We start from the raw sequence: 24,714 nt of genomic DNA on the forward strand, positions 1-24,714 counted from the left end.
CACTACCACAGAAAGTAGTTGAGGCCAAAATGTTGTGTGATTTCAAGAAGAAATTACTTATAGCTCTTGGGCCTAAAGGGATCAAGGGATATGGCAGGGGTGGGGGGGCAGAATCAGGATATTGAATTCGATGATCAGCCATGATCAAAATGAATGGTGGAGCAGGCTCGAAGGACGAATGGCCTCCTCCTTCTATTTCCTATGTTTCTGTTTAAGATCTAGGGCCAATATATGTACATTCACAAGTTACAATTCACTTAGTGAGTCCAAAATACTGTGGCAACCTGCATAAATATGACAGTCATCCAGACTTGAAGCGTTGGCTCTATTCACTCTCCACAGAGAGAGCTCTTTCAGAATTTTCTGGTTTTGTTGCAGATTCCCGCATCCGCATTAATTTGCTTTTATTTTACTTTAACGTGCGTGTTGTAGTCCAAAGCTATGAATAGCAATGGTGGAGGCGCCAATGTCCTTTCCATCACATGGTTGTCCAAGAATCCCTCCCACTTTTATTGCCTGTCATTGGCGTGTGTTGGAGGGATTTGCAGATTGCTACTCATTATGGCTGCGTTATGAACGCACCTTTCTTGGCCATGGAGTGCTGGGGTGGGACTCGAATGTGGTTTGGATGCTATCCACTGTGCCACATGACCTCCCCATAATACAACTACATGGACACACACATGCACATACATACACGCACACACATACATGAACTATAGATTCTGGAGTGGTTCCTGCAGATTGAGAGGTAGCAAATGTAACCCCACTATTCAAGCTAGGAGGGAGAGAGAAGATGGTGAACTACAGGCTGGTTAACCTGACATCAGTAGTAGGGGAAATGCTAGAATCTATCACAAAGAATGTGATAACTGGACATTTTGTAAATAGTGGATAACTGGACAGAGTCAACATGGATTATCCACGATCCCATTGAATGGCGGAGCAGGCTCGAAGGGCTGAATGGCCTCCTCCTGCTCTGATGTGGCCTGTAATGTGCACAATTAAGAAACAGGAGAAGATTAAATGGTTGGATTCTCGTTAGTGAGAGACAGTAGGAGGCACAATGAGAGACTTCTATGGGCCACAATGTGTGAATAGCTGAGGGATGAGACAGATATAAATGGAAGCAGGAAAAACCAAGTAGGCTGTACTGGCCCTGGAGCCACAGAATTCCTACAGTGCAAGAGGCCATTCAGCCCATCAAATTTGCACCAACTCTCCGAAAGAGCATCTTACACCCCCCCCATTCCCCATAACATTTAGCATGGTTAATCCACATAACCTACAGACCTTGGGACACTAAGGGGCAATTTAGCATGGCCAATGGACCTAACCTGCACATCTTGGGACACTAAGGGGCAATTTAGCGTGGCCAATGGACCTAATCTGCACATCTTTGGATTGTGGGAGGAAACCGGAGCACCCACAGAAAACCCACACAGACGGGGAGAATGTGCAAACTCCACACAGTTACCCAAGGCCGGAATTGAACCTGGGTCCTTGACGCTGTGAGGCAGCAGTGCTAACTACGGTGCCACCAAGGGAAGTAGGTGGAACTGTTTGAAATTTCAGTTGTTTTTAAAGGTACAGTCACCGCTTGTTGATAGGGAAATGGTATCACAGGACCAATTAGAGCAGAGGAAAGGTTTGAAGATCTATGTTTTTTTCAGGCTGACCTGCTTGGGACAGTGAAAAGAGCGGGGGTGGGGAGAGGAGCGGGAAGATCTGCATTCCCCCCCCCCCTTAATCACCAGTCTCTTATAGGACCACATGAACATGTTTAATCTTTAGTTGCATCTAACAGCTCTTTATTCATTCTGCAGTCCCACGCCAGCCTGGAGGGAACGGAGCTTTATTTGGCCTTCTTGACATTGAAAAGGGGATTAGTGCGGAGGAGAATGATGCAGCAGATGACCAAGGTATTTATTCTGACCCTGTCACTTGTGCTATGTTTGGACCTGTCCGCACTCCAGCGATGTGAAGTAAAAGCCCACAGCCCAGCCAGTCAGACATGGAGGATGTGGTTTATAATTTTGTTTTCCCTTCACTTTCATCCCTCTTCCCTCCATTTGTTTAAACAAATCCTAGTAGGGGCCACATTGCAGGTATGCGTTCGAAGCTTTGGCGGCACGGTGGCACAGTGATTAGCACTGCTGCCTCACAGCACCAGGGACCCGGGTTTGATTCCCAGCTTGGGTCACTGTCTGTGTGGAGTTTGCACATTCTCCCCGTGTCTGCGTGGGTTTCCGCTGGGTGCTCCGGTTTCCTCCCACAGTCCAAAGATGTGCAGGTCAGGTGAATTGGCCGTGCTAAATTCTCTCTGTGTACCCAAACAGGCACTGGAATGTGGCAACTAGGGGATTTTCACAGTAAATTCACACATTGCAGTGTGAATGTAAGCCTACTTGTGACCAATAAATAAACAAACGTTTGAATCCCTTGCCTTTTGCTATCGATTGAGCAGTTGCTAATTTTACAGGTGAACCTACGTAAGTTTAATTTAAATTGTCAACTTTATTAATATCATCTATCACAAATGTCCATGAGCAGAATGTCCATCACCATTTCAGAACAGTGCATATTTTCTCCTTTTTCTTCACTCTCTTGACATTCTGAACAGCTGCCCTTTGATACTGGGAGATAATCTCTGGGTGGGTGGCAGTAGGGAGGTCCACTCTCATCATTCAGCACTCAGTGCCTGATCAAGCGAGCAAGCATCGTGAAGGTGGGAGTTGGGGGTGGGATGGGGGGTTGGGAGGGGTGGTGTGCTGAAAGCCACTCGGCTGCACTTGCTGTCACCACCTCCCCACCTCCTGCCCTCCCCTCCTGTGACCTCCATCCCGCCCTCACTCACCTGTGGCCTGGTCCCTTGCTGACAGGTGGGCACACTGCAGCCACCGCACCCCCACTGGCACATGGAAAGTTGCATCATCAGAACAGATGTGTTGGCAATGAGGAGCTCTCGGGTGGCAAGACTTCCGACCCCTGGGTCTTTACTCCCAGGGGGTTGGGAGGGGGCACTGATGGCCACTTAAGTGCCTGATTTTATGATACGTTGGACCTTCCCTAAGGGGATGATGCAGGGTAGAAACGTAGAAAATAGGAGCAGGCCATTCAGCCCTTCGAGCCTGCTCCGTCATTCATTCTGATCATGGCTGATCATCCAACTCAATAACCTGATCCCGCCCCGAGTGCCCTATCTAATTGCTGCTTGCAAACTAAGTGAAGCGGAGAATGTGGGGTGATGTGTGGTTCTCGGCAGCTCTGCAACTGATACCTGAGACCCCTATCTCCTGTCTCAGTGAATTCCTGGCACTCTCGCTCCCTCAACCAGCCCCTTTGCGCAATCGCATTCTCAGTAAGTTCCCGCTGCCTCTTTCTCACTCAGTTATTACCAGTGCCCTTGAAGGTGAAGGGTGGGCCTCGAAATTTCAGACCCACAGCCAACCTGTCAAAGCCACGCAATCCTTAGCTTTCCAAGACTGAATGGCGTAAATGGTGTTTTTTCTACTTTATTGGCAGAGATCTTGATTAACAGCTGCAACTTTGACCACGGAATGTGTGGGTGGACCCAGGAGAAAGAATCAGGAATTCACTGGGACCGAGTCCCAGTCCCATCAGGTAATCAAGATGATTGAACTTGGTAAACCATTGCACACACCCAGATACATGCGACCAACTGACTACAACAACAACTTGGGTTTATGTAGCATCCTCGTTGTGGAAGATTACCCTAAGATTCTTCACTGGAACATAACAGGAAAAAAAACTCACACCAATCTAAACTAGTAAGAAGTCTCACAACACCAGGTTAAAGTCCAACAGGTTTATTTGGAATCACGAGCTTTCGGAGCGCCGCTCCTTCATCAGGTGAATGGAGGTGGGTTCACAAACACGGCATATGTTGGCAAAGACACAATTGCGAGATAATTGCAGTTTGGAATGTGAAGAATGGTTGGAATGCGAGTCTTTACAGGACTTTAACCTGGCGTTGTGAGACTTCTTACTGTGTCCACCCCAGTCCAACACCGGCATCTCCACATCAATCTCAACTAAGCAGGAGATATTATGAAGGGAGCCACAGAAAGCATGATCAGAGAGATTAACGGAAGATGTTGAAGGAGGATGGGGTATTGGAGAGGAGGAGGAGTTCTCCAGGATCCGGAATTCCCGAGTTTAAGCATTTAGGTAGCCGCAGCGTGACTGCTGTTGGTGGGCAAAAGGTTTTGTGTTGCGTAGGTTGGAGGTCTGAGGGTAACTTGGAGGGTTTCCAAGTTTGAGGTTACAGAGAGCGGGGGAGGTGAAGGCTATCGAGAGATTTGGATACGACAATGAAAGTTTTAAAATGGAGGCTGTCATGCAATCTGAGTTCAATGAGATGACATCAAATCAATGGAAAAAGACAAGGATGAACTTTGATGTTCTGGCTAATAATGTAACCGGGGCACCTCTGTGAGGGGCCTGAGTCATTATTGATGCTCCCAGGTGCTGGAAAACTGCAAGTGGCACGGGTTGACTCCAAGCTCCCAGGGGGCATTGAAAGGAAAATCACATGGGGGTGACCTCCATGCAACCTGGCCTTCCTTTAAGCAGCAGATTAACCCAGGTCCTCACTGCGTGTAGTGACCGGATCCTCAGAGCTGGCTCAACGAACACCAGAAACTGATCATTTTTATTCCCTGCCAATTTCAATACTTAAAAAGGAACTGCCGTTCTCACCCGTCCTGGTCTGTACGTGACGCCAGTCCCACTCTTCAGTGTCCTCTGGCAAGCTTGCCAGCTGTAAGATAGCGATGGGCAATAAATGCTGGTGCACCCTGGATGTAGTTACACCTTGGTGAAGTGCTGCTGAGGGAGTGCCACTCTGTCGGTGGTGCCCTCTTTTGTGTGACAAGTTAAATTGCCCAATTAAGATCTCTCGCCTGGATAGAAAAGTTCCCATGGCATTATTGCGAAGAAGAGCAGCAAAATTTTCCCAGCTAATATCTATCCTTCAAATTTCATCACTAAAATGTGATTCTGCTCTGCGTTGATTGCCTGACGCAGGGGAGAGTCAATGATCAAGCATGTTGATCTCCCAGGAGGAGGCTATCCCATTGCATTCCGGGTCAGCTGACGCCTCTGATGTTCCCAAATGCGGGATACGCGACTGCAGAATTTGTGGTAGTGGGGAACTGCGTTTGCGCTCATTTTAGGACAGCATGGTGGCACAGTGGATATGGGTGGCACAGTGGCACTAATGTCCTTTAGGGAAGGAAATCTGCCATCCTTACCTGGTCTGGCCTACATGTGACTCCAGAGCCACAGCAATGTGGTTGACTCTCAACCGCCCTCTGAAATGACCTAACAAGCCACTCAGTTCAAGGGCAACTAGGGGTGGGCGATAAATGCTGGCCAGCCAGCGACGCTCAAGTCCCACGAATGAATTAAAAAACAAAATTTCCGGCTCGGGTCACTGACTGCGCAGAGTCTGCACGTTCTCCCATGTCTGCGTGGGTTTCCTCCGGGTGCTCCGGTTTCCTCCCACATTCCGAAAGACGTGCTGGTTAGGTGCATTGGCCATGCTAAATTCTCCCTCAGTGTACCCGAACAGGCGCCAGAGTGTGGCGACTAGGGGATTTTCACAGTAACTTCATTACAGTGTTAATATAAGCCTACTTGTAACACTCATAAATAAACTTAAATGCCTGGACCTACATTACAGCAGTCACCACACTTCAGAAACGTTTTGTTGGCTGCTTGGGGCTTCAGAATATCCTGCAGTCACAGAAGGTGCTATATAAATGCAAGTCAGTCTTTTCCACCTCATTGCCGCCATCCCTTTATTACTGACGTTGATGGGTTGGAATGATTCTGTTTGAAGGTTGACAAGTGGGGGAATCTGTTGCAACATTGGGATGTTAGAATATCCTCGACAGAACTGCACAGGAGGGAAGCTATTACTTAAATAGGCATGCAGAACCAATTCACTGAGGCTGCAGGAGTCCGGTGAGGGCAGGCTCCGAGGGCAGTGAGAGTCACAGACAGAGCAGGGTGATTGACAGCCTGTCCAGCATCTGAGCTTCCAACGAGATCGCCACTCCCCAGCATGACACAGATGGTGACAAATGGGAACCAGGAAAAGGTCAACATTCCTGCATTGGAGAGTATTACTTGGATAGCAACCTCGGTGCTTCTTAGATATACCTCATGGTAGCACCGTAGACAGGACAACAATTCAGAAGACCCCGAGTATTAACAGTGCCATACGTCCCAACTGATTATAGCAATAACCGCCCCACACAGAGATTTCAGCAGAGATACCCTTTGACTTTGCAGTTGAGTGACCAGCTCTAAACACAACAGTAAATGGAAGAGGCTTTCTTTTCCATTTGCTCGTTGAGGTGTAGGATGTTCTGTTTTTCCTTTTTGCACACAGGGCCAGTGAGTCCTCCCAAGTAACATATTTTAAAGCATGGATACAGCTGCAGACTCCCATCTCTGACCATTACCACACTGCTGTTACTGGGAGCTTGCTGTGCACAAATTGTCTGCCGCGTTTCCTACAAAACCAATACCGACTACACTTTGAAAGCACTTCACTGGCCATACAGCACTTTGAGACATTCGGTGATAGTGAAATGTGTTATATAAATACAAGCCTTTCTTTTTTGAACTTACAAATGAAGAGGCTGGGTGCAGATGGAGGTCTTTAAATTAGGAAGAGGTTTGATAGGACAGACATAAAGGAGATACTTCACTTTGCGGGAGTCTGAAACTAGGGATCATGAATATGAGACGGTTATGAATAAATTCAACAAGGGATTTAAAGGAGTTTTTTTTTATTCATTCGTGGGACATAGGTGTCGTTGGCTGGTCAGCATTTATTGCCCATCCCTAGTTGCCCTTGAACTGAGTGGCTTGTTAGGTCATTTCAGAGGGCAGTTGAGAGTCAACCACATTGCTGTGGCTCTGGAGTCATATATAGGTCAGACCGGGTAAGGACAGCAGATTTCCTTCCCTAAAGGACATTAGTGAACCAGATGGTTTCATGGTCATCAGTAGATTCTTAATTCCGGATATTTGTAATGACTTCAAATTCCACCATCTGCTGTGGCGGGATTTGAACCTGGGTCCCCAGAACATTAGCTGAGCTTCTGGATTAATAGTCAAGTGATGATACCACTAGGCCATCGCCTCCCCCTCAAGACAGAGGACAGAGCCCGGGGAGAGAGTAACATTAACAATATCCGCTAACACGGGGAGCAGGAGGGGAAGTTGAGAATTGGGTCTCGGAAGCAGCAAGTGGGTCTCATGAGCAAGATAAACTTGGGGAAGCCGATGAGGGGAGATTGGGTAGAACCTAGAGAGCAATACGAGTTCAGGGCTAAGGCCGGGGAAAACTTCAAAAGAAGTTTGGCCCAATGGAAGAGAGGGACGCGGCTGATCACATGGTCTCAATCTGATTGATGGAGAGGTCAATCAGCTCCTCACACTTAGCATTCGGATGGTGAGGGTGGAGGAAACGGGGAGGGGGCTTTAAAAAGCCTTGTTGCGGTAGAAAAGAGAAGCTGGGGGTTATTTTTGCATTCCAGGCTGATCCTGGGATAATGAGCAGTTTTAGCAGACAAGAACGGTTTTATGAGGTCCAACCAGGTCTGGTGAATGGTTAAACCAGACATCCGCTATATCCGTTTCAATTCTGTGTCCCTTGGATTTAAGGGAGAGGAGGTGAGGGATGTAGAAGAGGGATGAATAGTGAATGGCACGGTGGCACAGTGGTTATCACTGTTGCATCACAGCGCCAGGGACCCGGGTTTGATTCCCAGCTTGGGTCACTGTCTGTGCGGAGTCTGCACGATCTCCTCGTGTCTGCATGGTTTTCCTTCGGGTGCTCCAGTTTCCTCCCACAGTCCAAAAGACAAGAAGTACAAGAGAGTGAAAAGAATTGAAGGTTGTACTGAGAGGGTTATTAATGGAAGGTGGAAGGAGCACATATACTGGTAAAGTCCTGCTGGGCCGAATGGCCTGATTCTGGGCAGCAACATCTGAGCACTTGGACTTAAATAGAAAAGCCATTTCTTTCTAGGAAGCTGCACATTTTGTGTCACCAAGTTCCAAACTTGGACGCTGTGTTCTGTTCTGGAATGTTCTGATGGCGTGCAGGGGCCACTCCGGCTGTTCATGATCAACAACAAACATGGGCTTGCTGAGCGTTGCAGCAATTATCTAGTTAGCCATCGACATTCTTGCCTGAATTGCTTAAGGAACTTGCAACGCTTTCGAAAGAATTGTAGGCATGTTCTGTTGCTGACTATCTGTTGCTGTCTGTTGAAACAGTCCTGAAACATTAGAATATTCAACACAGGAGGAGGCCATTCAGCCCATTTGTACCTGTGCTAGCTCTTTGAAGGAGCTATTCAGTTCATCTTTCACACTCAATCTTTGCCCAAACTCCTTTCCAAGTAAACATTCAGTTCCCTTTCCTGTCAATGGAAACAGTATCTCTCAGTATGGGCGGCACGGTGGCACAGTGGTTCGCACTGCTGCCTCACAGTGCCAGGGACTCGGGTTCGATTCCCGGCTTGGGTCAGTCAGTGCGGAGCCTGCACGTTCTCCCCGTGTCTGTGTGGGTTTCTTCCGGGTGCTCCGGTTTCCTTCCACAGTCCAAAGATGTTAGGGTTAGGTGGATTGGCCATGCTAAATTGTCTGGAGGGAAATTTCTGGCCCCTCTCAAGGGCCACCTGGGACATGAATGAGGCTGGGAAGCAGAGGCAGGCAATTATAGCAACCCCCTCCCCCGAAAGGCCCCAGGTTACCCCCAGCCTGTGGATGGCTGTTCTGGGCAGGCCCGTGACTTCTCAGGTTGTGGCAGTGTCCAGTTGTTAATACCCTTCACCCCCCCCCCCCATCCCCCAGTCAAAAGGTTGTGATTTAAGCATACAATCTAGATTGGCGCGCCCACCGCTGTGCTGAAAGAGTGCTACACTGTCTGAGGTGCCGCCTTACGGTGCTAAAGTGCGCCCACCATGTGAGGTGACGGTAAAGGAATCCACATGGCACGATTTGAAGAAGAGAGGTTTCCCTGGAGTTTTGGCCAATATTAAGCCCTCGACCAACATCACCAAAGCAAATGATCAGATCATTAACACATTACTGTTTGTGGGATTTGCTGTTTGACTACATTACGACAATGATGACACTTCAAAAGTAGTTCATTGGCTGTTGGGCGCTTTGGGACATCCGGAATTTCTACAGAAAGGCAACTTCTTCCTAAAGTATGATTAAATTTTGGGTTACAGTATTGACCAGCCCCTTGTTACCCGGAGCCCGTGTCTGACTAACTCTACTGGTTATATTTTTAGGTCACAGTTGGTATTTGACTCTTCTTGGCTCCACTGGCAAATGGAGGGAAGTGGCCCACCTTGTCCTGACGTTGGGCCGATCGGCACATTCGAGCAACCTCTGTCTCACCTTCAGGCACAAGCTGTCTGGAGACTCCGTCGGGAAGATCCAGGTGTTTGTGAAGAGGAACGGAAACTACGGGCACATCCTCTGGGAGAGGAACAGAGGGCATGGCTGGAGGACCAGTCGTTTCACACTGAAAGGACCAGGTCTCGAGAATGTGAGTATTGCTTGTTTTAATGCAAAACAAAGACTGACCCTTCCAACGGGTCCTCCAGTAACACCAGCCACTCTGCAATGCCTTGGGTGTGTTCTCATCGGGCACAACTTCAGTCATGCCTACTCCAGCCCCCAAGCAGGGAGACCCTTTCTTATATGCTAAGGTTGGGGGTAATATGCAGATCTACGGGGGTGGAGGGAGAGGCATTTGGGCTGCTTTGAGACACCAGTTGAAGTGTCAGCTTGGTTAATAATACATTGGCGGGTTCCGGGGGAGCAAGAATGTTCTTCCCTTCCAATCTTCCCAAGTGGAACAATCCAGTCTCTTCAGGAGGGTAATTGATTTTGTCGTAGATCATTTAAATTCCCCCACTAAAGGTTTGGAGCTTGTTAAGATCACTGGCGGGAAATTCAGGCAGTTTTCAGCTTCACTAACTGTCATGAGTGATGTAAGGAACGGATTGCCCGGGGTAGCTTTGTGAGTCCACCTCCCTCCACATGCGAGGTGCTTGTGTTTGGAGGTGGGGTGGGTGGGCGGAGCGGGGAAAGGCGGCGGGGGGGGGGGGGCGGAGATGCAGATAAAATATCTTTTCATGCCCCTGCAGTGATTAAAGAGCCTCGGAAAATGGGTTGAAGTTCCCAGCAAAATGGGACTCTGTCCAAAACGTCCGGCACCAGATCTCTCGGCTTCAGGATCAAGTTGACTCGTGGAAGCTAATCAGACCTGTCATGGAGCACACTGCTCCCATTAATCAAAGTTAAACATTGGTGTCTAACACCCCATTTCTTTGACAGAATTGCTGCCTGTTCAGCGCTCCCTTCAATACAATAACAAGGGAATTGTGCAAAATCGCACCCGGGCAACCTGGGTGAATGCAAAGTGAGATGAAGGGGATTTTCAGCGCTGTCTGCCATCACACCCACAAATGTCACACCCAGTTCCTCAGGCAGCAGCTGTTTGCGTTTGTCACTGTCGACACTCAGCCGTTGCCCGGGAAACCCTCTCCAAGGGGAGTCGGTGGGTCTTTGGCTGCGGCACACCTTATTTATCAGCAGGGTCGTATCTGCTGAAGCTATTGCATATTGGAAGCAATAACCGTGTAAGTTTGGTATGATTTAAATCATAGAAACCCTACAGTGCAGGAAGAGGCCATTCGGCCCATTGAGTCTGCACCGACCACAATCCCACCCAGGCCCTACCCCCATATCCCTACATATTCTTACCCGCTAATCCCTCTAACCTACGCATCTCAGGACACTAAGGGGCAATTTTAGCATGGCCAATCAACCTAACCCGCACATCTTTGGACTGTGGGAGGAAACCGTTGCACCCGGAGGTAAACCCACGCAGACATGAGGAGAATGTGCAAACTCCAACACAGACAGTGACCCAAGCCGGGAATTGAACCCAGGTCCCTGGAGCTGTGAAGCAGCAGTGCTAACCACTGTGCTACCGTGCCGCTTTACATACAGTATAAGTTTGCAAAGGACGAATGTCCCGAAAGAAGGGAAGACAAAAGACTTTCCGAATCCCACTGTAGGACCTGAGGATGCTTCACTCCTATTTTGAATGCGGTGTTACACTGTCAACAATATAGTCAATAACAACAACAATGTGCATTTAAATGGCAGCTTTAATGCAGGAGAACATCCCAAGGTGCTTCATGGGAGTGTTAGCAGACCTAATCTGACAAAGAGCCACAAAAGGTATCAGGAAAGGTAACTAAAAACTTAATCAAGGGGGTAGATTTTAAGGAGCGTCTTAAAGGAGGACAGGTAGAGATCAGGAGATGTTTATGAAGTGTGTTTCAGTGACTAGGACCAGAACAGCTGAAGGCCCGGCTGCCAATGGTCGACCGAAGGTGTAATATCCTAACTAGGTTAAGGGTTGTGGGTTTTAAACAATAAGAAAAGATGTGGCTTGCACACGTAGATTCAAAGTAACATGCAACACATTTATTGAAGGAGCTGTTGCCTGTACAGAGCACAAATTGAAACTAAAACAGCGGCCTGTGCAATACCCGAACAACATCACCATCAAATCATGTGACCGGCTCTAAAGCAATCATGCAACTACTTAAATATATAACTGAAGGAAATCAGGGACTCGGCAAGAGACCAGAATTGGAGGAACGTAGAATTCTCGGAGGCTTGGTGGGCCTGGAGGAGGTTATGGAGGTAGCAAGGAAAAAGGGATTTGAACTGAAGGATGAGAATTTAAATCAAGGCGATCTCAGGTGGGAGTAAATGATCCCGTGGCATGATGCAAAGAAGATCAGGATAATTCTCCTGGTGTTCCAGGCACCATTCTTCTCTCAATCAGCATCAGGGATCAGTTGAGGAATATGACTCAAAGTCAGGCACAGTGAGTGAGGTCCCAGATCAGCCATGGTCTCCTTGAAGAGCAGAGCAGCCTCAGGGGGGGCAACTGGCTGATTCCTATTCCTGTAAGCTTTTGTCAATCTAATCGCTGGGTCTTGGATTCTTGCTCTAGACAATTTACTGCCACATATTCATCCACAACAACGGTGGCTAAGTTCAAAAGTGCCCCGCTGGGGTTGACTTGTGATTTCCTGAGGCCACGAGAATTGCGACATGAAGTTTTAAAAAAAAAAAGAACCAGGTGAAATAAACAGACAGAAATCAGAGGGAGCCGCACTGGGACAAAGCTACCTCTGGATGGTTTGACGGAGCCAGGCCACAGATCTTATAGATTGGCAGATTTCCAGTTAGACCCGGTTTGCAATCTTTGTTCACTTATCAAAAACACCAAAGGAAGTATCGCACTATTGGCATGAACGTCTCTGTGAAAACATTCCTCCGCAAATTCGATAAATCTTTTTGTTCCCTTATCTTGATTCCGACTCAGTGCAATCTGGTGAAACATCAAAGCTGCTTATTCTCGCAGCAGTCAGTGCAAAGATTGGTTATGGAGCTGAGTTAACAGGAAGTCTGCTATCTCTGACCTGCTGTTTAGCTATCCCTCTGCTACCTTGCAGTAACCCTCCACTCATTCATATATTTACCTGTTCCGTTTTGAATCAGGTCATAGAATCTTAGGCTGGAATTTTACCATCCCACCCACCACGGGAATCGGAGCGGGTGAGGGGTGGACCGTGTGTCATAGAATACCTACTGTGCAGAAGGAGGCCATTCGGCCCATCGAGTCTGCACCGATCACAATCCTACCCAGGCCCTGTTCTTGTAACCCCACATATTTACCTTGTTAATCCCCTGACACTAGGGTCAATTTAGCTTGGCCAATCAATCTAACCTGCACATCTTTGGACTGTGGGAGGAAACCGGAGCACCCAGAGGAAACCCACGCAGACTCGGGGGAGAATGGACATTCCTGTGCAAGCTGACCCCGGGCGGGATTTTCCGGTTTCAGGGCGAGGGGGGCCGGAAAATCCCTACAGTGCAGAAGAATGCCATTCGGCCCATCGAGCCTGCACCAACAACAATCCCACCCAGGCTCTATCCGCATGACCCCACATATTTCCCCTGCTATTTTATCTGACACTTAAGGGGCAATTTAGCATGGCCAATTCACCTAACCTGCACATCTTTGGACTGTGGGAGGAAACCGGAGCACCCGGAGGAAACGCATGCAGACACGGGGAGAACGTGCAAACTCCACACACCTGAGGCCGGAATTGAACCCGGATTCCTGGTGCTGTGAAGCAGCAGTGCTAACCACTGTGCCGACCTAGTGTTCAAACATAACAACGCTAGATGGTGCTACTTATAACTACACTGGTCAATGCCAAGTGCCAGGAGGTGGTCAAGTAATCCGGTCACCTCCAGAAGGTGCCCATGGCTTTGGGTAGGTGAGTGTGTGTAGGTGGGAGTGGAGTCCACAACGGAGGAAATGTCACTCAAAGGCAGATGAGCTAATAACTATCAAAGTCCGCAGAGGGGAGGCGATGGTCTAGTGGTATTATCACTAGACCATTAATCCAGAAACTCAGCTAATGTTCTGGGGACCAGGGTTCAAATCCCGCCACGGCAGATGGTGGAATTTGAATTCAATAAAAATAATCTGGGATTAAGAATCTACTGATGACCATGAATCGATCGTTGGAAAAACCCATCTGGTTCACTAATGTCCTTTAGGGAAGGAAATCTGCCGTCTTTACCTGGTCTGGCCTCCATGTGACTCCAGAGCCACAGCAATGCGGTTGACACTCAACTGCCCTCCAAGGGCAACTAGGGATGGGCAATAAATGCTGGCCAGCCAGTGACACCCATGTCCCACGAATGAATTTTTAAAAATGCAAACTGTGACCCAGTCACTATACGTAACAACAACCTACTTTCACATGTATAACACAAGAAATAGGCGGATTAGCCCATTCAGCCCATCAAGCCTGCTCCCTCATTCAATATGATCATGTCTGATCAGGGGTTTTGACTCTATTTTCCTGCCCACTCCCCACTCCCTGAGAGACTAAAACTATCCCACAGCCTTAAGTGTATATAACAATGAAACATCCCCAACTCTCTGGGATAGAGAATTGCAAAGGTTCACAACCCTCTGAGTGAAGTAATGTCTCCTCATCTCAGTCCAAAACAATCAGCCCCTTATCCTGAGACTGTACCCCATGTTTTAGATTCCCCGACTAGCAGAAACTATCACTCGGGGTCTATCCTATCCATTCAGAATCTTCTATGTTTCACCTCTCATCCTCCTAAGCTCCAGACCACAGGAACATCTAGTTGCCACACTCCGGCATCTGTTCAGGTACACTGAGGGAGAATTTAGCATGGCCAATCCACCTATTCAGCACATCTTTCTGTCAGTGGGAGGAAACCGGAGGAAACCCACGCAGACAAAGGGAGAACGTGCAGACTCTACACAGACAGTGACCCAAGGCTCGAGTTGAACCTGCGTCCCTGGCGCTGTGAGGCAGTAGTGCTAACCACTGTGCCACCGTGGTTCCATAGTCACCATTGCTGAGACTAGCTTTCAATTCCATATCTTTTTTCTTAAATGAACTTAAATTCCATCAGCTACCTCGGTGGGATTTGAACACTTGTCCCCTGGGCATGAGCCTCTGGATTACTAGTCCAATGACATTACCCATGCGCCACTGTCTCCCCTCGTAATGGTAGGAATCCCCAAATGCACAAGCCAGTAAAGTAACTTGGGGCTGGGGCAGATATTGTGGAGAAGACAAATATCCTGCCCCCAACTCCACCTGAACTCCATGTTGAAGAGAATGACAATCTTTTGGACTTGGTTGAGGGTGAAATATCTGAGGATTGCCAACCTTTACTGAGATCTACTCTAGAATGAACTAGCATGAGAGAAAAGCTGTTAGCAGCTTTGTATTCACAGTGCCTCCACTTCCTGAGGCAACTGGAATGATTAAGCACTCAGAGGGTTAATAGTGTGCCACCTTCGGAAATTCATTTTGTTCCTTTGATGATAAATATTCTTTGAAGATAGGGGGATAACCCAGGAAGATGAGAGATACAAGTAGGACAAAATGTAAATCAGACGGTGATGCGATGTTATTCTCAAGTGTGCGGTTTTTGTAAATTAGCTTCAAAGTGGATGTGCAGCTGCGGGGAATAAAGACGAAGGTCACACAAACTGCTTTAGCAGGAAACACCAGGGGGCTTCATTGGGCCATTGTCACATTCGCACCCAGTCTCTAACTCTCTCTTTCCTTCTCCTAGGTCATCTTCAAAGGGGTGCGTGAGAAGAAGAGAGGAGAGATCAGCCTGGACGATATCAGCCTGCAGAAAGGCCAGTGCTCTGGAGTAACTCTGCAACAGTGGTAACATCCAGGGATCCATTTCTGAAAGGACTCCACCTCCTCCCCCTTGACTCATGTGAGGAATGGTCCTGAGGGGAAAGACTTTTAACAGCAAGCTGCCACTCACTTTGCACAAATTGCACCTAGGAGCCACTCTACCCTAGAGAAAGCCCTCACGAGGGCACAAAGGCCTTCACAAAGGTCAGCATTTCTATTAAACCTTGCCCCGTGTGCGTCTCCGGGGGTCAGTAATGCTGAAGAACGTGGCTATGAAATCTCCATAGTTTGAGGTGCTGATTCGAACATATCCATGAACCAGCTAGTTAATCAACATGTTACCACATCACACAGGATAGCAACGTGTGGTTGGCAGCATACCAGTTATACCTGAATCGGGTTCGTGTGGTTCATTACCTGGGGTTTGGTACACCTGTCTGGAAATCTCCCCCCTCCAACCCCAGGGTAGTCCTGGCAAGACTTGTGTCTCAGACAGGCTTCTTGTACAACTTGAATCTCATACCATGCCACTGCCAATTTGGAAATCTCCCTGTCTGATGTGAGAATGACCCACCCCTAACAGATTGGTAGTGGAGGGTGGGGTTGAGAACCTCTCCGAGAGAAGTCTGAAGAGGAGCAATTGATTCATCCTCCTCTCTTACTGCCCTCTTGCCAACACCAGTTGCAAACACCAGAGTGGCCCTGTATATTTTAATGCCCTCTGTCTCAACACAGTCCCGTAACTGGGGACTTGGGTTACGTTGCTCCTTCTGTTGCTTCAGCTTTAAGCTGAAAGTCTACTCCCACCTCCCGATCCTCTCCACTGGGAAAGCACCAGTGTCACTGCGGGAGGGTGAATTGGGCCTTTCACTCTCCAGGATCACACGTAACCGTGATGTTGTACAAACTGTTGATTAACAGCCCCCATAACCATCCAGAAAATGTACTTCAGTGGAAAAGAATTTATATTGTTTTAGGCTGTGGTCTCTCTCTATTTAAAATTAGCTTTTATCTGATCTAGCATTTTACTGAAGATATCTGTGTTTGTCGAGACACTCCATGGTACTGTGTATAACATTGCAGGGAAAATAAAACTGTTTTACATCTTGTACTTCTCGAAGCTTTTACAGGCAGCTATTGAGAACATTTGTAGTGGTGTTTTATAAGAAGACAACATTAATGAATCAGGCATCAAAATGTGCAGTTTACACCCATTTTGTAAGGCCACAGAATCACTGCTACAAACCTGGAAAATAAACATTAAGCACGCTTGTTAACTTCTTGTTTTGTAATGCGGTTTTTTTTTGACTAATTTTTGTTGGTTTTAGAAGCATGATGATATTTCCAAATCATAATGACTCTCGTTCGATAGTCAGGATGCAGGCAGTTAGCCCTATACTAATGGGAAGAACCCCTCACCGTGGCATTGTTTGAAATTACTCTTAAATAGGAAGGTCCTTGATAGGAAGGCGCAAGTGTGTCAATTGTACCTCTTCTCCGCACTCTTCTAATCACCACTTATAGTTGATGCTTGCAAGTTGTAACATTCAGATCAATATGGTTAATGGTCATTCCTCAAATGTGCTCCTGCACTGTGTTGCCTTCATCCTTTTTAGTAAACCGTGTTGAAGAGCACTCATCACAGCGTTGGGTGGCATTCACGTCCAGGGCTCACCTTGCCATTCCCCAGCCTTTATGATTACAGTGGTTCTTGTATTGCATGGGTTCAAGTATTATTTCTCGATCTCACATTTTATCAGTAAATGATTTGTCCTGAATATATATTTAAGCATGGTGGCACAGTGGTTAGCACTGCTGCCTCACAGCGCCAGGGACCTGGGTTCGATTCCTGGCTTGGCACTGTCTGTGTGGAGTTTGCAGATTCTCCCCGTGTCCGCATGGGTTTCCTCCCACAGTCAGAAAGATGTGCTGGTTAGGTGCATTGACCTGAACAGGTGCTGGAGTGTGGCGACTAGGGGAATTTCACAGTAACTTCATTGCAGTGTTAATGTAAGCCTTACTTGTGACTAATAAATAAACTACTTTATTTATCCCCCACTTACCTTAAGCATCATATGATTCACTGAATGCCATTGTCTCCAGTTAAGGATAGTTAGCAAGTGCTCAGCATAGTCCATTAGTGGGAAATGATGGAAGAGTTAACACAGGCGGGAACGGCATTTCTTTATGACGTTCATGACAGAACACATTCATTCAACAAAGGTTATTCCTGCCAACTGAGGGATTTTAGGAAAAAATATGCTGTTTTTATAGTAAAACTGACTTGTGTAATGGTGCCTGGTTTCATTGTAAAGTTCCAGCTTGTTGGTCAATATTAACAGTCCCTGAAGACCAATGCCCCTGACAGTCCTCCAGCCATTCAAGGGGGAAGTTATAGATGAAGAGGAGTGGAACTCCAGACCGCCCACTCCCGATAACACTGACCTTGCTGAAAGTCCTGAGAATCAGACTGTTTTAGTAGTGTTTATGATGCAACTAAGGTGTCTCCCAACCAGAGAAAGGCTCGGAGTGGGTGGGACAGGAGGAAACTCACCGCGGCACCAACGCCACCAGTTTCCATGGCCAACATCCTTTCTTCTTTCTAAATGCCTCTCAGCTTCTTCTACTTTTCTTGGCGACAGAAGTTGGGTAGCACGGTGACACAGTGGTTAGCATGGCCACCTCAGCTCCAGGGACATGGGTTCAATTCCAGCCTCGGATCACTGTCTGTGTGGATTTTGCACGTTCTCCACGTGTCTTGTGTGGATTTCCTCCAGGTACTCTGATTTCCTCCCACCGTCCCAAGATGTGTAGGTTAGGTGGATTAGCTATGCTAAATATGTGCAGTAACGGGACGAGGGCGGGAGAGAGGGCCTGGGTAAGATACTCTGTCAGAGAGTTGGTGCAGACTTGATGGGCCGAATGGCCTCTTTATGGGATTCTATTACTTCTATGAAGTAGAAGCATTTCTGAAACATAAATTGAATTTTTGAAACAAGTCCCTCCATTTTTGAACTCTCCTTGCCCCTGGTAACACTGGATCCCCAAAACATGCCGGCATCCCTGATGTCTAGGATTGCTCTTTTTGTTTAAAAAGAAATTACTCCCCAGTTAGTGGTGCGGCCAGCAGCTATTGCTGACCCTGGTTGCCTATGAAAATGCTGTTGTACAGTCAGAATCCTGACAGTGCAGAAGGAGGCCATTCAGCCCACGTCTGCACCGACCACAATCCCACCCAGCCCCTATCCCCGTAGCCCCACGTATTTACCCTGCTAATCCCCCGACACTAAGTGGCAATCTAACATGGCCAATCAACCTGATCCACACATCTTTGGAGTGTGGGAGGAAACCGGAGCAGCTGGAGGAAACCCACGCAGACACGGGGAGGACGTGCAAACTCCACACAGACAGCAACCCAAACCGGGAATGGAACCTGTGTCCCTGGCACTATGAGACAGCAGTGCTAACCACTGAGTGAGATTGAGTGGGTGACTAGGCCATTCGAGAGGATTAAGAGTCAACCACCTTGACGTGGGATTGGAATCATATATCAGGCTGGGGAAGAACAGTCGGTTTTCTTTCTTAAAAGGAAACTGATGAGCCGTAGAGGTCGTTATGATATTCTGACAGATGTGAAAACAAAATACTGAATTCAAGATCTGAAAGTACCAGGGTGAGATTTAAACTCCTGGTTGAAATCTCTGGATTATTAGTTCAGTGAGAAAAATAGACTGCAATTTTATCCTCACTTACATTTGGGGGTTGGTGCTTTATAAGCGAACATCTAACCCCTTGGGAACTGGCTCAGTCCCTCGCTGGGAGTGTGCTGCATAGGGTCCAGTGCTTCAATAAGTTATGCATGTTTGGACCATTTTCTTGCGGGGAATTCATACTTCTAAATAAAGTTTCTGTATTTTTATCCCATTGTTTCACAACTTAATCCTGGGCTAAATTTGGGACCGAGTTTGTTGATCTTAGCTCTGGGGTTGAGCGGTTGCTAGTAGGCTCACTTAAACCTCAATAACTTCGATTGAGAGTGTGGTGGAGAAGACTATGGAAACACTGGTAGAATTTTTAAGAACGTGAAAAAGTTATATGAGAAATCCGAGAAAGAATTGCTGGCGATACATAGCAGGTCAATCAGGTGCTGATGGAGAGAAAAGATGGGTAACTGCCACACAGAAGCTCCTTTCTATGAGGAGAGGTTGGAGAAACTTGGTTTGTTCTCACTGGAACGACGGAGGTTGAGGGGGCGACCTGATAGAAGCCTACAAGATTGAGGGGCGTGGACAGACAGAAGCTTTTTCCCAAGGTGGAAGAGTCAATTACTAGGGGGCATAGGCTTAAGGTGCAGAGGGCAAGGTTTAAAGGAGATGCACGAGGCAAGTTTTTTTTATACAGAGGGTGGAACTCGCTGCCGGCGGAGGTAGTGGAAGCAGATACGATAGTGACTTTTAAGAGGTGTCTTGACAAATACATGAATAGGATGGGAATAGAGGGATATGGTCCCTAGAAGGATAGGGGGTTTTAGTTCAGTTGGGCAGCGTGGTTGGTTCAGGCTTGGGGGGGGGGGGTCGAAGGGCCTGTTCCTGTACTGTCATTTTCTTTGTTCTTTTCCAGAATTTTCTGGTGTTACTCGATCTACATTACTGCCTGTGAATATGAGAATCACAAATGTATTGTGACATGTCAAACATTCAGCTGTGCCACATATTAAACACTGACATGGAATCTTTATGGGATTTACCCTTTTGTCAATGAACAAACACACTTACTGAAATCCTCACAGCAATGGCGCATGGTGGAAAAATTCCACCGATCGAGCGCTTAACTCTCCAAAACCGCAGCTACCTTTATTAGAATGCAGTTCGCACTCATTTCATCCACACCTGATAATCCTCGTGGGTGCTCAACTCACAAGTTACATTTTCTCGACGGTAGTCATGATCATGGCAGGAGAAAGTTCCGCACAAAGCTTTTATTGTTCACTTGGCATTTAGACTGTGCAGTAATGTTATTAGGCAGCAAGATAAGATCCCCAGACTGCTGCTCCAATAATCACTGGGATTGGGGCCTGAAACAGGTTTGTGTTCGGCCTTTTACAATTCATTTGGGCCTTGGCCACAGTAAGTGCAAAGCTGGAGCTAATGAAGTGTGTTAAGGTCATCCATCCATTCCTGCACGGAAGCCATCCATTTCACTGTATTGCAGAAGAATGAGAATAATCCACAATTATTTTAAGGTTTTATGTACGAAATACTCCTTTTACAGAATTGTCACTACCATCTCTTGCCACTGGCTCAGATGGGTGGCTCGGTGGTTAGCACTGCTGCCTCACAGCGCCAGGACCTGGGTTCGATTCCCGGCTTGGGTCATTGTGCGGAGTTTGCACGTTCTCCCCGTGTCTGCGTGGGTTCCCTCCAGGTACTCTGGTTTCCCTCCGCACTCCAAAGATGTGCTGGTTAGGTGGATTGCCTATGCTCAATTGACCCTAGTTTCAGGGGGATTAGCAGGGCAAATATGTGGGGTTACGGGGATAGGGTCTGGGTGGGATTGTTGTCGGTGCAGGCTCGATGGGCTGAATGGCCTCCTGCACTGGAGGGATTCTATATATTTTGCAGCGGTTAATGATGGCAATTTGCAACATAGATTCGTGCCCTAGGCTATGAAACTTGGCAACCATCAACCCACCTGCTCAGTGTGCCTGCTGACTGTGATTGTTGTGCCCCGAAGGCCAAGTCTATTTCTTTTTTCTTGAGTATTTTCAGCCCCTCTCTTTGTTCTGTTCTTAACCTGCTCAACCTGGAGATTAGCTCACCTGCTTTCTCCCCAGATGCTGACTGACCTGCTAAGAGTTTTCTGATAACTTTTTAACATGTTCTTCCTGATGCAACAATCACCCTTGACGAGCTAGGAAGCCTGAACGGTTAATGAACATAGGGAAACTGCTAAGAATTGTGCTTCTTTGATTTAAGAGATTGGTACTATACATCTAACAAATTGGCAACTGATTTCGTCAATTTTGCTTAGGCCGGTGGCACAGTGGTTAGCACTGCTGCCTCAAAGCACCAGGGACCCGGGTTCGATTCCCATCTTGGATCACTGTCTGTGCGGACACTGCACGTTCTTCCTGTGTCTGTGTAGGTTTCCTCCCACAGTTCGAAAGATATGCTGGTTAGGTGCATCGACCGTGCTAAATTCTCCCTCAGATACACCCGAACAGGCAGTGGAGTGTGGCAACGAGGGGATTTTCACAATAACTTCATTGCAGTGTTAATGTAAGCCTCCGTGTGACACTAATAAATAAACAAAACATTTACTGGGAACGGAACAAATTGACTCATTCACCGATTCCTCCTTCCCGTCTCTTCCTCTTCCCAAAATGACCTGGCTGAGATTGACAGCACCTTGTGGGGAAAAACACACGAGCATAAGCATGTGGCCAATCCATCGGCTGTTCCCATCTGACAAAGTGCTTTCAGTGACCGGCATGGGAAACACACATGAAATGTCAGCGCTGGGCAAGAAAAAACATCAGCGAGCATTTCAAACCAGCAGTTTCATCATCCCAAATTGGTGCCATCAATCTGTAACCCTGAAATGACAGCAATGCGAGTCAGAAATAGTTGGTTCAGGTCGTGTGGAGGGAGAGCTGCATATCACAGAGGTGTGGCTGAGGGTAGGGCAGGACTGGCAGCACAATAGTCAGGGAAGAGAATTTTCAGGCAAGACGGTGAGTGGGACGGGGGCTGTGGTAGGTGGTGTTGATCACGAAGCAATTCCTGCAATGAGGAGGGATGATATCTTAGCGGGCTCACGGGCTCCTCAATTGAGGCCATATGGTTGGAACTTAAAGACGAAAGGGGGCAACCACACTGCTGGCAAGAATGGGCACGATGGGCCGAAGGGCCTCAATCTGTACTGCAAAATCTCTCTCTCATTTTTTCTTTGCAGAAGATTAGGTCATCAAGAATCAAATTCTTCAAGGGATTCGATTTGTCCTTTGAGGAAGCAACTTCCTTTGATTTTACTCTGATTTTCTATTTATCTCCAAGTGGATATAGTGGCCGTCGACGCACACCGAACAAAGGTGGGGAATTGGGATTGAGCTACAGATCAGTGATATTCTAACTGAATGGTGAAATAGACATGAGGGCAGAACAATCCACTCCAGTTTCAGCACTCCCAGTAACTTTTGGGGTGAAATTGCAGTGCTTCTTGCCATCATACTTCCTCACGCAAGTGATTTCTCGAACAAAATCAATCGTTTAGACACAAATATTTGGACACCTTGGTTGCCGTATTTTAGGAGTGCATTAGTAATAAAGACATCATACTACGACAGTTGGCATCAGACCCCGTCGCAAAGCGTAGCTTCACTTACAATGTACACTCGGAATGATTCTCTATTAGACACTGACGTTTTTGGGAACTGTATTTCAGAGGTGAAATCAAATTGCTTCATGCATTACACTATTAGGCCACTTAAAGCAAATCGTATACCCAGGCATAACAAACAGCGGTCTTTAGTCCTGTGAGGCAAAAGCTCGTAAAAAAAATTCGAGTGCAAACATCAGAGGGTGTAGCATCCGCTGAAATGAAAATCTTCCAGCTACAGTTAGGGCGAAGCCCTTCAGTGCTTAGCTGGTCACTAAGGAGTATGGGTGGGCACCCTATTAAATGCTAAACTAATAGTGGCGATTCCAATGCTTTTCTAGTTCCTTCTAAAAGACACTGATCTATCAAGTTCTTTGGGTCTAAAGTTACTAAATAGGTTACTACAGAATTTCACCCCAGTACTTTTTATACCCAATTCAAAAATTTTAAAAAGGCAATGAAGAAATGTTCTTTGATGTACGCTATTTAACTAAAGATTGTGTTAGAATATTCCGTTAAAATCACTGTTCATGATCAATGGCCCAGTCTTCACTTTTGTGGAGATATCGATGCATTTGGTTAACAATAGGTCTGATGGCTGAATGATAGTCAGATGTAAATGTCGATTTAAACAGCATTGGACATCAGAAAACCCTGTTCTGCAGATTATCACCGGTGTCACCATTGGTTTAAGTATGACTGAATCACTACATTACAGTTTACAGATTATGCATGGGTAGGGATTCAGAAAGAGGGATTTCAGTCTCCAACGTGCCAGTGTTGCCCCTTATTGCTGGTGCTGACGTTTTCTCGCCCAGGTCCAAACCGCTCTGTTTGCCCCTCGTGTTCGTGGGTGGAAAGGTTCAGATCTGAGGTGACGGGACCATCAGCAGCCCAGTCGGCTTCATCTTGTTGATGCCTCCGTCCAAGATGCAGACACGTGGGTATCCCAGCTTCACTAAGTGAGCGGTGAACTGAAGGAGAAAGACAGAGTCATGAGCTACATAAATGTCACAAGAACTTCACAGCTCAGGGCTGAGGTCTGTCACTGCTAGTCCGACTGGTGAAGAATGTCAGAGGACTGCTTTACGAATTTAGTTTGGGAAAGTAAGTTTTCTGTCCTATGTGCGACTCCAGTCCCAATCTGACAAGGTTGACTCTTAACTTCCTTACTTCAATAGCTTAATAAACTATTTGATTCAGAGAACAATGGATAGATATTAAATGCCAGACTTGTCAGCAATGTCCACATCCTGGAAATGGATAAAGAAAAAAACCCTGCCTTTTCCTTTGATTCCTCCTTCAATTTCAGAGCTACACCACCTCCCTTACCTTCCTGTCTGCCCTTCCAACTAGTCTGATACCCCTGGATATTTAACTCCCAGTCGTGACCACCCTGTGACCATGTCTCTGTAACGGTCACTAAGTCATACTCATTCGTGATGATTTGTACCGTCAACTCATTTACCTTGTTTCGAATGCTACAAGCAATTGGGCGGCACAGTGGCAGTGTGGCTAGCAGGGGTGGCACAGTGGTTAGCACTGCTGCCTCACAGCGCTAAGGACCTGGGTTCGATTCCCGGCTTGGGTCACTGTCTGTGCGGAGTTTGCACGTTCTCCCCGTGTCTGCGTGGGTTTCCTCCGAGTGCTCCGGTTTCCTCCCACGGTCCAAAGACGTGCTGGTTAAATGCATTGACCCGAACAGGCGCCAGAGTGCGGCGCCTAGGGGATTTTCACAGTAACTTCATTGCAGTGTTAATGTAAGCCTACTTGTGATATTCATAAATAAACTTAAAACTTAAACAAATGCTCTTAAAACAAGGGCCGGAATCTTACAGCCATTCATGCCAGCAGGATTTTCCCATCCCGCTGCAGTGAACAGAGATTTGGCTGGGTGCCAAATTCTCCAACCTCGCTGCAGCAGGCGCGTGGCGTGAATGGGCAGTAAGATCACACCCAATGTACTTGT

General features: G+C 47.2%; 2 protein-coding genes and 1 non-coding gene across 8 annotated transcripts in view; 2 read left to right on the forward strand and 1 right to left on the reverse strand.

Moving 5' to 3' along the window:
- The window catches only part of npnta (nephronectin a), a 76,486-nt gene extending 59,841 nt beyond the window's left edge, over positions 1 to 16,645 (forward strand). For all 5 annotated transcript variants that reach the window (XM_078209286.1, XM_078209305.1, XM_078209268.1 and 2 more), the window contains 4 exons: positions 1,827 to 1,922; positions 3,526 to 3,624; positions 9,348 to 9,607; positions 15,292 to 16,645. In XM_078209286.1, the coding sequence (XP_078065412.1) occupies positions 1,827 to 1,922; positions 3,526 to 3,624; positions 9,348 to 9,607; positions 15,292 to 15,396 (560 nt within the window). In that variant the 3' untranslated portion in view covers positions 15,397 to 16,645. The remainder of the gene's footprint in view (positions 1 to 1,826; positions 1,923 to 3,525; positions 3,625 to 9,347; positions 9,608 to 15,291) is intronic.
- Positions 5,033 to 5,198, forward strand: LOC144501763 (U1 spliceosomal RNA). The gene has a single exon (XR_013499192.1). It is a non-coding gene; the product is annotated as a U1 spliceosomal RNA (small nuclear RNA).
- A 3,688-nt stretch (positions 16,646 to 20,333) lies between the features above and the next one.
- Positions 20,334 to 24,714, reverse strand: part of tbck (TBC1 domain containing kinase) — a 218,442-nt gene continuing 214,061 nt past the window's right edge. For both annotated transcript variants that reach the window (XM_078209219.1, XM_078209229.1), the window contains exon 26: positions 20,334 to 23,719. In XM_078209219.1, coding sequence (XP_078065345.1) covers positions 23,609 to 23,719 — 111 coding nt within the window. In that variant the 3' untranslated portion in view covers positions 20,334 to 23,608. The remainder of the gene's footprint in view (positions 23,720 to 24,714) is intronic.

Source organism: Mustelus asterias, chromosome 1 (genome assembly GCF_964213995.1).
Source record: "Mustelus asterias chromosome 1, sMusAst1.hap1.1, whole genome shotgun sequence".
NCBI lineage: Eukaryota > Metazoa > Chordata > Chondrichthyes > Carcharhiniformes > Triakidae > Mustelus > Mustelus asterias.